Source organism: Pan troglodytes, chromosome 6, assembly GCF_028858775.2.
Source record: "Pan troglodytes isolate AG18354 chromosome 6, NHGRI_mPanTro3-v2.0_pri, whole genome shotgun sequence".
Classification (NCBI taxonomy): domain Eukaryota; kingdom Metazoa; phylum Chordata; class Mammalia; order Primates; family Hominidae; genus Pan; species Pan troglodytes.
In genome coordinates this window covers 81,218,681-81,231,833 of record NC_072404.2, presented here as the reverse complement: position 1 = coordinate 81,231,833, position 13,153 = coordinate 81,218,681, and the positions used below count along the sequence as shown (strand labels likewise).

Sequence of the window (13,153 nt, the reverse complement as noted above, 5' to 3'; positions counted from 1 at the left end):
GTGGCACAACCTCGGCTCCCTGCAACTTTCACCTCCGCGTTCAAGCAAATTCTCCTGCCTCAGCCTCCCAAGTAGCTGGGACTACAGGCACCCGCCTGTACGTCTGACTAACTTTTGTAAAAATAGTAGAGACAAGGTTTCACCATGTTGGCCAGGCTGGTCTCAAACTCCTGACCTCAAGTGATCCACCCGCCTCAGTCTCCCAAACTGCTGGGATTATAGGCATGAGCTACTGTGCCCAGACCCCAAGCTAGAGTTTTAAAGCAGGAAATGAGAGAAAGATATTGAGAGAGGAAAACCAGGTGGTAAGAAAACTCTAAAGGTGGCTGGGCGTGGTGGCTCACGCCTGTGATCCCAGCAGGAGTTCGAGACCAGGCAGGAGAATCACTAGCAGAGAATAGGTCTCCCCAACCCCTCTCAAAAAAAAAAAAAAAAAAAGTCCAGGCGCGGTGGTTCAGGACTGTAATCCCAGCACTTTGGGAGGCTGAGGTGGGCGGATCATGAGGTCAGGAGATCAAGACCACCCTGGCTAATACGGTGAAACCCCATCTCTGCTAAAAATACAAAAAATTAGCTGGGCGCGGTGGCAGGGGCCTGTAGTCCCAGCTACTCCGGAGGCTGAGGCAGGAGAATGGTGTGAACCCAGGAGGCGGAGCCTGCAGTGAGCCGAGATGGTGCCACTGCACTCCAGCCTGGGTGAAAGGGCGAGACTCCATCACAAAAAAAGAAAGAAAGAAAAAAAGAAAGTTCCTGCAACAGTTCAAGCTGTGAAAGACAGGCACTCTGCCATGCAATTCTTTGTGATTTTTCTTTTTTATTTTTGGAGTCGGGGTCTTGTGCTGTCACCCAGACTGGGGTACAGTGGTGCGCTCATAGCTCACTGAGGGCTCAGACTCAAGCTCAAGTGATCTTCTTATCTTGCCTTTCTAATTGCTGGGATTATAAGCATGAGCCACTGCACCTGGCCTGTGTGACGTAATTCTGATGTCAACTCCCTGATGTTACATCAAATGCCACAGGTTAAGGCCACCAGCCCCCGCTAGGCTGCCCTCGCTTCAGATGCAGCTGCAAGCTTGGGTGTCCACAGACCGCATGTACTTCTCACCAACTGGCTGCAAATTTGGAGGTTCCCACCACGTCCTCAGGTTTGATAATTCACTATAACAACCCACAGAACTCTGAAAAGCGTGATACTTTCTCTTTCTTTATTTGAGACAGAGTCTTGCTCTGTCACCCAGGCTGGAGTGCAGTGGCCACCATGCTTGGCTAATTTTAGTATTTGTATTAGAGACAGGGTTTCGCCATGTTGGCCAGGCTGGTCTTGAACTCCTGACCTCAGGTGATCCGCCCACCTTGGCCTCCCAAAGCGCTGGGATTACAGGCATAGCCACTGTGCCTGGCTGACTTCTAGAGTTTCAATAACAGAGATGTGGTTCAAGAAGAAAAGGGAGACATGTTTTGTAGACAGCAGGAGCTTCATGAAAAGAAGCCAATGAAGGGCAGGATGTGTAGCTGTCTACCTACAGGAAACCAGCCGGGAGCCTCCCCACAGGGACTTCAGCACAGACAGCTGGGAAAATCTGCATTAACCTGAGCTCTGGACCTAAGAGAGGGCAAGGCCTTGACTGTTTCTACAGACTCACAAGACGCAATCTCTGCAGTCCATGCCCGTGGTGTGATCTGGGAAACAGGGGGCCTTCTAAATGCCAACAGCAAGGAAATCAAATGTGCAACAGACAGAAATACCGGCACTGACACGGGCCATGGAAAGGCCTAAACAGATGACTGCAGTCCACTGCCAAGGTCATCAAAGGGGTGACTCTGAAATAATACATTTCAGACGCCATGGCCCAAATAGCTGCACGAGGTGGGGAAGTCCTCCACGTGCCTCTGCTTCCTTCAGTACCTCTTCATGAAATAAGCTGAGGTACTTCCCTGGGGAATTTCCTTTCTCTTTCTTTCTTTTGAGACGGAGTCTTGCTCTGTCACCCAGGCTAGAGTGCAGTGGCGCGATCTCGGCTCACTGCAACCTCTCCCTCCCGGGTTTTGGCAATTCTTCTGTCTCAGACTTCTGAGTAGCTGAGATTACAGGTGTGTGCCACCATGCCCAGCTAATATTTGTATTTTTACTCGAGACAGGGTTTCACCATCTAGGCCAGGCTGGTCTTGAACTCCTGACCTCATGATCCACCCATCCTGGCCTCCCAAAGTCTTGGGATTACAGGCACGAGCCACCACACCCAGACTTCTTTTTTTATTTTTTGAGATGAAGTTTCACTCTTGTTGCCCAGGCTGGAGTGCAATGGCGAGATCTCAGCTCACTGCCACCTCCTCCTCCCAGGTTCAAGTGATTATCCTGCCTCAGCCTCCCGAGTAGCTGGGATTACAGGCACCCAACACCAAACCCAGCTAACTTTTTGTATTTTCAGTAGAGATGGAATGTCACCATGTTGGCCAGGATGGTCTTGAACCCCTGACCTCTAATGATCTACCCGAATTGGTCTCCCAAAATGCTGGGATTACAGGCGTGAGCCACTGTGCCCAGCCCCTCCCATACCTCTTTTGGCCAAGGCAGTACAATTCAGAGAATCTTGCCAGGGAAGACTGGTAAATGGACATCAACATGATGCCTATGGCTCCTGGTGGATTTAGATACCTCCTGGTGCTTACTGATACCTTTACCAGTTACATGGGGGCTTTTCCATGCCAGACTGAAAATGCTGGAGATCACTGATCAACCTTCAACTATTTACTAGCAGAACACTGAGGGGACTCTGCAGTCACCAATATCTCCTATTGCACTTGGATAAACACCTCCCGGGAAATAGAGATGAACAGAAAGGAAATAGTTAAACAAGCAGAATGGCTACATTCCTTCAACCAGAAGGGTCCATTAGTCTGTTTTCACACTGCTATAAAGAACTACTGGAAACTGGGGAATTTATGAAGAAAAGAGGTTTAATTGACTCACAGTTCTGCAGGCTGTACAGGAAGCATGGCTGGGGAGGCCTCAAGAAACTGACAATCACGGCAGAAGGCGAAGGGGAAGCAGGCACGTTTCTGGCCATGGTGGAGCAGGAGAGACAGAGAGAGTGAAGTGGGAGGGCTGCACGCTTCTAAACAACCAGATCCCATGAGCGCTCACTCACTATCACGAGAACAGCAAGGGGGACGTCAGCCGCCATGAGCCAATCACCTCCCACCAGGTCCCTCCCTCAACACTGGGAATTGCAATTTGACATGAGATTTGGTTGGGGATACAGAGCTGAACCATATCAAGGGTAGTTCAACCACTGAGATTGATTGATTGACTGAGATGGAGTCCCGCTCTGTTACCTAGGCTGGAGTGCAGTGGCACAATCTCGGCTCACTGCAACCTCCGCCTCCCAGGTTCAAGCAATTCTCCTGCCTCAGCCTCCCTAGTAGCTGGGACTACAGCACACGCCACCACACCTGGCTAATTTTTGTATTTTCAGTAGAGACGGGGTTTCACCATGTTTGCCCGGCTGGTCTTGAACTCCTGACCTCGTGATCACCCTGCCTCGGCTCTTCTTTTGCTGGAATTACAGGCGTGAGCCACCGCACCCGGACAACCACTGAGATTTAGAAGGCAGTCGAGTCCACTATACCACACCTCACCTGGTTTCTTCCTCTGTTGGGGCCCCTCGTGGCCACTGTTCTGTTACTTTTTGGTCCTATTTATTTAAATGGATGGTGAGCTGTTTGTCCTCCAGGATCCAACACTTCCACCTTCAGCTTGTATTACAACAATACCAGCCTTTCAAGCTACTCCGGGTGACCCCAGAACTCATCTGAACTCAGAAGCCCAAGAGTTTCATTCCTCTCACTTTAGGGGACTAAGTGCCCCTGGTCAGCATGAAGTCGATACAGAAGCATGACCTCCATCCCTAATCCCTCAAGAATGAGGAGTGGAAGGTGTTGGCAGGAGGGTCGGACGTGGTTTGTTAATCTGTAACTGCATCAGACCAAATCTAGTTCAACTTTTTTTTTTTTTTTGATGGAGTTTCACTCTTGTCACCCAGGCTGGAGTGCAATGGCACGATCTCAGCTCACTGCAACCTCCACGTCCTAGGTTCAAGCATTCTGCTGCCTCAGCCTCTGGGGTAGCTGGGATTACAAGGGTGCACCACCACGCCTGGCTAATATTTATATTTTTAGTAGAGACGGGGTTTCACCATTTTGGCCAGGCTGGTCTTGAACTCCTCGACCTCAGGTGATCCACCTGCCTTGGCCTCCCAAAGTGCTGGGATTACAGGCGTGAGTCACCGCACCCGAATCAGTTCAACTTTTATGTAATGAAGTTGTCAGTTGTTTTTCAATTGCCATCGACCCGCAGGTTGAAGGTCATGTACCCTGTGCATGCCCAGGTTAACCAAGCGTGCCACCGTGGAGTGGAACCTAAGAGCTCAGCCTGAAGAGCTCGGACCGATTTAAGAACCAGACACCCCAAGGCAGGAGCCAGGATCCAATCACATTGAGTTTTGGTGTCACCCCATGGCAGGATCCAGTCAGATCACACCTCCCAGCATTACTTTATTGCAAGATCCAATCAAATCACACCTCATTACCCTACGCTTATAAAACCTGACATAGCCCCCAGCTGTGTAAGGGAGATTTGAGTACTTCCTCCTGTGTTCTTGCTGGCTGACTTACAAAAAAGCTTTAAAAAAAAAGCCGGGCGTGGTGGCTCACGCCTGAAATCCCAGCACTTTGGGAGGCTGAGGTGGGCAGATCACTTGAGATCAGGGGTGCAAGACCAGCCTGGCCAACATGGTGAAACCCCATCTCTACTAAAAATACAAAAATTAGCTGGGTGTGGTGACACACACCTATAATCCCAGCTACTTGGGAGGCTGAGGTAGGAGAATCACTTGAACCCAGGAGGCGGAGGTTGCAGTGAGCCAAGATCACACCACTGCACTCCAGCCTGGGCGACAGAGTGAGAAGACTCCGTCTAAACAAAAAAAGTTAAAATTAGCACCGAATGCTTTACAAGTAAAAAAAGTTTTTAGCTGCATATGTTTAAGTAACTTTTTAGATTATAAGAAATATGCATGCAAAATGGAAAGGCACAAAGAAGAGAGCAAAAAGTGCATGAGATCTCACATCCAAGGATAACCGCTGAGAACATGGAAGTGCTGACTCTTCCAGTCTTTATACTATACACATTTAGGCCTGTTGTTTTGTTTTCATAAAACTGTGATCATATAATACAGACAGTTTTATAATCTGCTTTTTAAACACAACAATTATATAACATTTAGCTGTTTCATTTGCATTCAAATTCATAAGGGTTCCAGTAACTCATTTATCAGAAAACCAAGAGAAATATTCTCATAAAAATATAAGTACATAAGGTCAGGCATGGTGGCTCACGCCTGTAATCCCAGCACTTTGAGAGGCCGAGGTGGGCGGATCACCTGAGGGCAGGAATTCGAGACCAGCCTGGCCAGCCTGGACAACATGGTGGAACCCCGTCTCCACTGAAAATACAAAAATTAGCTGGGCGTGGTGGCGCGTGCCTGTAATGGTAGCTACTCAGAAGGCTGAAGCAGGAGAATCGCTTGAACTTGGCAGGTGGAGGTTGCAGTGAACTGAGATCGCGCCACTGCACTGCAACCAGGGCGCCAAAGTGAGACTCCATCTCAAAAAAAGATAAAAATAAAAAATAAAGAAAATGTATATCTATGTATATATATTTTTCCAGACAGGGTCTTACTCTGTCTCACAGTCTGAAGTGTAGTGACGCAATCATAGCTCACTGCAGTCTCAGGTTCCTGGGCTCAAGTGATCCTCCCACTTCAGCCTCCCAAGTAGCTGGAACTACAGGTGCATGCCACCATGCCCAGTCAATTTTTTTTTTAATTTTTCATAGAGACAGAGTCTCACTATGTTTCCCAGTCCTAATAAACACTATGTGATAAAAAGAAAAAAGTAAATCACCCTGAAGTTAAGTCTTTAATGAGAAATGCAAATAAAGCATTTCACAATAAATTAGGGGAAGAGAATCAACTGAAGAATAAACATCTTTAGTAAAATCTTTTGCTCATGTGCATTAACCAATACTCTTGAAAACCGAGATTAATTTACTGTACCTTCTTAATATTCCTTTGAAATTCCTTATGGCGCACAGGTAGCGTAGAAAATAACTGCTTCACGCTGACTGTGGTCCCTCTGGGGTGGGGGTAGGGGGTTTTCTGGATGATTTTCCCATCGTGATCAAACACCAGTCGAGTCCCAACCTTCGCCGATACGTGGCAGGTAGAAATGGTGACATCGCTGTGAGAGAATACCAGGCATGGTGTGTTCAGTGAGAGATCCGTGATGTTGGGCACTGACTACTCTTTTCTTCACTTGCTTTTCTCTCAAAACTTTCTTAAAAAGCTGATGATCCCTCTGAGATAACTGAGATCTAACAGTTGAGGAGTCATCATAAAATCTAAGGTTTGGCATCTAAAAGACAGTGAGACAGAGAGCACTAAACATGCTTTGTTTTGATAAAAACTTTGACTTCGTTTTTCAGGTTGAATTGCAAAACCATAAATGATCTCAAGATTTATTGATTCTCAGAGATTTGTTTTGTTATTACTCTTCAAACAAAAATTTTTAAAAGAATTTTTTTAAAGAATTTTTTAAAATTTTTAAAATTTTTTTTTAAAGAATCCAAAAGATATTATAATTAAAATGTATATGTAGGGCAGGGTGCGGTGGCTCGTGCCTGTAATTCCAGCACTTTGGGAGGCCAAGGAGGGCAGATCACTTGAGGCCTGGAGTTCCAGACCAGCCTGGGCAACATGGCAAAACCCTATCTCTATTAAAAATACAAAAATTAGCCAAGAGTGGTGGTGCACGCTGTAGTCCAAGCTCTTCAGGAGGCTGAGGCACAAGAATCACTTGAACCTGGGAGGCAGAGATTGCAGTGAGCTGAGACTGTGCCACTGCACTCCAGCCTGGGTGACAGTGTGTGACTCTAAAAAAAAAATATATATATATATGTATGTATATATATATATGTGTGTGTGCGTGTGTCTGTGCGCATGTAGTTATTTATAAAAATTTAGTATCTGTGCTATAATTAAGTAGTGCTTTGGTGAAATGTTTCCCTAAAAATTGATAATGAAAACCAATGGTAACTATCATTTATTACCTATATGTTATGTTCAAATTGAGAAGTTACTGTTCTAATAAGGGTAACCAATTTTTTTAACAATACTATTTGCTTCATTTCATTCATTTATTGCTCACATTTCAGAAGTACTAGGACTTAGATTGGCAGTGAGACAAAACAGAATTCAGAAGCTAGAAGCTGAGATATTGAGACAGAAAATTGTAAATAATAATGATTCCAATTAATTTCCAGAGAGGTTTTTCTAAGGGGTCAAGTGAATGGATAAAAATATTTTATCACCTCAGTGCACAAAGTGAGCTCAGAGCTTCCCCCCGAAAGCCAAAAGTTTCAACCTGAGGTACGTCGGCAAACTCTTGAATCTTAGATGTGTGATGTTTCAGAGCTGAAAGAGAGTATAAAGTAAGGACTAAGATATTTCAAGTGCTATAACAATAAACATACATGATATCTAGTAACTGGCTTGAAAAAAACTGTTTTTGTGTTTCCCAAGACAGTGTTACTCAAAATTCTAAGACATGTGGCCCAATTATTTTATAATAGGATTAGAAAAAGTTAACTTACTTAAGCCTTCGAACTTTTCTTCTTCTACCCCACATCCATTGCCTGAAACTTCAATGAGATCCACTCCATAGTCCTTAAGCTTTAGATCTAGAAAGTTTAAAATATTTATATATTTATTAAAAATGGACCCATGCTATCAGTTTTTATATTGATATTATCTATAACATGTGCAAATTTAAGTGTCATAACTAGACCTTTAGTTAAACATACTAGTGTCATTTTGTATATTTCACTTTTATAAAGTTCTTTCTGGCTATTTACTAGCCCAGATTAAATAGTTTAGCATTTTCTTTCTTTCCTCTTTTTTTTTTTTCCCTTATGCTAGTCAAGTGAAGCAGTTGGAGTGGAGAAGGAACAAAAAAATCTGTAACTGGTTGTGATCAATTAGTTGTAAAGACCGTTGCACTTTGACCAGCCTTTCCCTTTGAAAGAAATAATTTTAACATACCCAGTAAGGAGAACGGGGGCCGGGCGCGGTGGTTCATGCCTGTAATCCCAGCACTTTGGAAGGCTGAGGCAGGCGGATCACGAGGTCAGGAGATTGAGACCATCCTGGCTAACACGGTGAAACCCTGTCTCTACTAAAAATACAAAAAATTAGCCGGACGTGGTGGCGGGCACCTGTAGTCCCAGCTACTCGGGAGGCTGAGGCAGGAGAATGGCGTGAACCCAGGAGACGGAGCTTGCAGTGAGCCGAGAACGCACCACTGCACTCCGGCCTGGGCAACAGAGCAAGACTCCGTCTCAAAAAAAAAAAAAAAAAAAAAAAGACCAGGCAAAACAATAGTATTCAAGAATACATATTTAGGTGAGATAAATGATGAAATTATTTTATTTTATTATTTCTTTCTTGAAGACACCACTGCCACCCAGGCTGGAGTGCAGTGGTGTGATCATGGCTCACTGTGGCCTCCACCTTCCAGGTTCAAGTGCTCCCCTGCCTCAGCCTCCTGAGTAGCTGGGACTACGGGGCACAGACCACCACACCCAGCTAATCGTTTTTATTGTTTGTGGACATGGGGTCTTGCCACGTTGCCCAGGCTAATAGATAGTGAACTTATTTTAAAGGAGCAAGAAAAAAATGTCCATCCGCACATGAATGGATAAAGAAAATGTGATATATACATACAATGGAGTATTTAATTCAGCCTTAAAAATAAGGAGATCCTGTCACTTGTAACACTATGATTGAACTTGGGGATGTTATGCTAAGTGAAAGGTCAAGGTGGGCGGATTATTTGAGGCCTGGATATATGGGATCTTGCTAGGCTGCCCAGGCTGGTCTTGAAGTCCTGGTCTCAAGCAATCCTCCCACCTTGGCCTCCCAAAGTTCTAGGATTACAGGCGTGAGCCACCATGCCTGGCTGACCCTCACCTATTTTTTTGTTGTTGTTTGAGACAGGGTCTATCTCCATCTCCTCGGCTGGAGAGCAGTGGCTTGATCATGGCTCACTCCAGCCTCAACCTCCTGGGCTCAAGCAATGCTACCACTTCAGCCTCCCGAGTGGCTGCGACTACAGGTGTGCACCACCACACCCTGCTAATTTGTGTATTTTTTGTAGAGATGAGGTCTTGCTATGTTGCCCAGGCTAGTTTCAAACTCCTGGCCTCAGTCAATCCTCCCACCTTGGCCTCCCAAAGTGCTGGGATTATAGGTGTGAGCCACCACCTCTGGCCAGCTCCCACCTGTTGATCAAAGGAGCATCAAAGAATTTGCAGCCTCCAGAAGGAGGTCATTTCCTGCCTCTGAGTCTCAGTTTCCACATCTATGAAATAAAGTTAATGATCCTTCACTCCAGGGTTGTCGTGAAGGCTAAATTAAGTTGTATTTGGAAAAATATGTGGGGCACAGTAGGTGTGTTTCTCACACCCAGAGTCAGAGTGTTTAGCAGAGGGTTAGTAGTTGCCTCCAGGGCATGAAGGGCTCTTCCTGACCCTAAGTGTGAGGAACGCTTTGGGTTAAAAGATTGTACTTTTCTGCGTTCAGCTGAAAGGTGGAGGGCTCAGTGAGGTGGCTCACACCTGTAATTCCAATGCTTTGGGAGGCCGAGGTGGGAGGATCACTTGAGCCCAGGAGTTTGAGAGCAGCTTAAACAACACAGTAAGACCTTGTTTCTACACACACACACACACACACACACACACACACACACACACACACACATTAGCCAGGCGTGGTGGCATGTGCCTGTAATTCCAGCTACTTGGGAGGCTGAGGTGGGTGGATTGCTTGAGGCAAGGAGTTTGAGACAAGCCTGGTCAACATAGTGACACCCCATCATCCCCCAAAATCATTTTTCTTTGTTTTAAGGCAGAGCCTCACTCTACTGCCCAGGCTGGAGTGCAGTGGTGTGATCTCACCTCCTTGCAACCTCTGCCTCCCGGGTTCAAGCGATTCTTGTGTCTCAGGCTCCTGAGTAGCTAGGATTACAGGTGTGCACCACCATGCCTGGCTAATTTTTGTATTTTTAGCGGAGATGGGGTTTTGCCGTGTTGGTCAGGCTGGTCTTCAACTCCTGGCCTCAAGTGATCCGTCTGCCTTGGCCTCCCAAAGTGCTGGGATTACAGGTGTGAGCCACTGTGCCCAGCCACAATAAATCATTTTTTAAAGGTTAAATTTAACCTCATTTAAGTAATACATATAAGTCTCATCGAATAATTGAAGCCAGTTTGTGAGGTAAAGTCTAATATTATGTGCATTTTAATTCTTAGCGTTTAATTAAAGCCTCATAAGTACAAATAAAAACAGGACTTGCTATAACAGGTTGCCACCTATTTTCTTTAAAGATGACGAGCAGCATCTTATTTGCGTTAACACAAGTCATCCACATAACAAATATAGATAAGAAAAGTGGCCAGGTGTGGTGGCTCATGCCTCTAATCCTAGTACTTTGGGAGGCCGAGGCAGACAGATCACTTGAGGTCAGGAGTTCGACACCAGCCTGGGCACTATGGTGAAACCCCATCTCTATCAAAAATACAAAAATTAGCCCGGCATGGTGGTGGGCACCTGTAATCCCAGCTACTTGGGAGGCTGAGGCAGGAGAATTGCTTGAACCTGGAAGGCGAAGTTTGCAGTGAGCCAAGATCATGCCACTGCACTCCAGCCTGGGTGACAGAGCGAGACTCTATCTCGAAAAAAGAAAAAAGAAAAGAAAAGAAAAGAAAAGTAAGGCACTTAGAGGGTAAGTGGCTTCACTCGGTACTAAGTAGGGGAGTGTGGATTTGAGCCAAGCTGTGGGTTCAAACCACATCAACACCTGCTATGCCTGACTGCGTCTCCACGCTGCTGGGAAGGTTGACTGAATCTGCCACTACCTCCCTGGGGTGCATGTGCTTACCAAACCATTGCATTATGTAAAAGGCCGTGCTGTAGGTTTTTAGTTTTTTAATTTTTATTTTTTTGAGATAGAGTCTCACTCTGTCACCCAGGCTGGAGTGTAGTGGCATGATCTTGGCTGACTGCAATCTCTGCCTTCCGGGTTCAAGTGATTCTCTTGCCTCAGCCTCCTGAGTAGCCGGGACTACAGGCCCACACCACCACGCCTGGCTAATTTTTGTATTTTTAGTAGAGACAGGGTTTCACCATGTTGGACATCATGGTCTCGGTCTCTTGGGCTCATTATCTGCCTGCCTCGGCCTCCCAAAGTGCTGGGATTACAGGTGTGAGCCACCGTGCCTGGCCTCTAGTGACCTCATTTTAACTTGATCACCTCTGTAAAGACTCTGGTTCCAATAAGGTCACCTCTAAGGTCTGGAGGGTCATGGCTTCAATACACGAATTAGGGGTGGGGGGCACACCATGCAGCCCAGAATACTAGCGTATCTGGTTATGTTAAACTTGCTATAGCCACAGTCTCGCTGACTTGGATATGGTACCATGGGAAGGGCCCTTAAAGATCATCTTATCTGGTTGGGCTCAATGGCTCACGCGTGTAATTCCAGCACTTTGAGAGGCCAAGGCAAGAGGATCGCTTGTGACCAAGAGTTCAAGACCAGTCTGGGCAACAGAGCAAGATGCTATATCTACTACAGGCATGCACCTGTAGTCTCAGCTACTTGGGAGGCTGAGAGAAGAGGATTGCTTGAGCTCAGGAGGCAACAGAGAGCTGATTGTACCACTGCACCCCAGCCAAGGCAACAGAGACCTTGTCTCTAAAAAACAAAAACAGGCCGGGTGCAGTGTCTTATGCCTGTATTCCTAGCACTTTGAGAGGCAGAGGCGGGTGGATCATTTGAAGTCAGGTGTTCAAGACCAGCCTGGCAAACATGACGAAACCCTGTCCCTACTAAAAAAATACAAAAATTAGGCGGGAGTGGTGGTGGGTGCCTGTAATCTCAGCTACTCGGGAGGCTGAGGCAGGAGAATCGCTTGAACCTGGGAGGCAGAGGTTGCAGTGAGCCGAGATGGAGCCACTGCACTGCAGCCTGGGTGACAAAAGTGAAACTCTGTCTCAAAATATTAGGAAAAAAAAAAAGAGAGAGCCTCTTTTCCATCTCCCCGCCACAGAGTTGTCTTCAGTAATTTCATTCCCTTTTTTCCTGAGGATTCACTGGGTTTCTGGGTCCCAGAGGGGAAGTTCTCTTCAAGGTACAGAAACCACGACTCCGCAGAGAACCGCAGAGACGGCAGCATGACCAGACCCCGGACAGGTGTGGAGAAGCTGCTGGGCTGAGACTTGGGCTGAACTTCCGCTGCAGGTCGACTTATTCCCATCAGCACCAAAGCTGCTGGAGGGGGTCATCCACTAGCAAATGAAGGGGGGGGCGCGGCTTGGAGGCTGTTTCAGAAGGCCCCACCGAGCCACGGACTCAAGGCCTGGCCACAGCCCTCCCAAGCGAGGCCCAGATCATATTTCACCACGCTCAGAAAACCTTGTCAGCTCATTTCAGTCCACAGTGACTTTGCTTTCTTTAGGATCTCTCTTGCACTGTCCAACTCAGAGAATTTCAAATCTGAATGGATTCCAATGACGGAGCTAAATCAGGCCTCACCTCAGTTTTTAAATTACAATCAATAGGGCTGGGTCCCAGCATCTGTGTCTTAATGTTCCTCCATGTGATCCTCATGCTGAAAGGCTGGTATTTGAGAATCCCTTTTTTTGGGGAGTGAAGGGTTTTTTTTAGAGAGAGGCCTCACTCTGATGCCCAGCCTGGAATGCAGTGGTGGATCACAGCTCACTGCAGCCTCGAACTCCTGGCCGCAAGAAATCCTCCCACCTTAGCCAACCAAAGTGTTGGGATTGCAGGAGTGACCGCTGTGTCCAGCCAGGAAAGCCCTTCTGTTTCACTTGAATGATATTTCTGCAGCATACCTACAGCCATTGTTGTATTAAACGGCATCATTGCAGGAAAAGAAAAGGTGAGAGGTGACTGTTTTGCTTTTTTCTGAACATATCAGACCAAACCTGGGCTGTCTGGCACTTTTTTTTTTTTTTGAGT

At 46.4% G+C, this 13,153-nt stretch overlaps 1 protein-coding gene across 16 annotated transcripts in view; it reads right to left on the bottom strand.

Moving 5' to 3' along the window:
* LOC751032 (uncharacterized) overlaps nucleotides 1–13,153 on the bottom strand; it is a 341,389-nt gene that overhangs the window by 154,319 nt on the left and 173,917 nt on the right. For all 16 annotated transcript variants that reach the window (XR_010158493.1, XR_010158494.1, XR_010158496.1 and 13 more), the window contains exons 19-20: nucleotides 6,117–6,300; nucleotides 2,972–3,060 (exon numbers count right to left, since the gene is read on the bottom strand). Coding sequence is in view for 10 of the 16 variants with exons in the window: in XM_063814431.1 (XP_063670501.1) it covers nucleotides 2,972–3,060; nucleotides 6,117–6,300 (273 nt within the window). In the remaining 6 variants the exon portion in view is untranslated. The remainder of the gene's footprint in view (nucleotides 1–2,971; nucleotides 3,061–6,116; nucleotides 6,301–13,153) is intronic.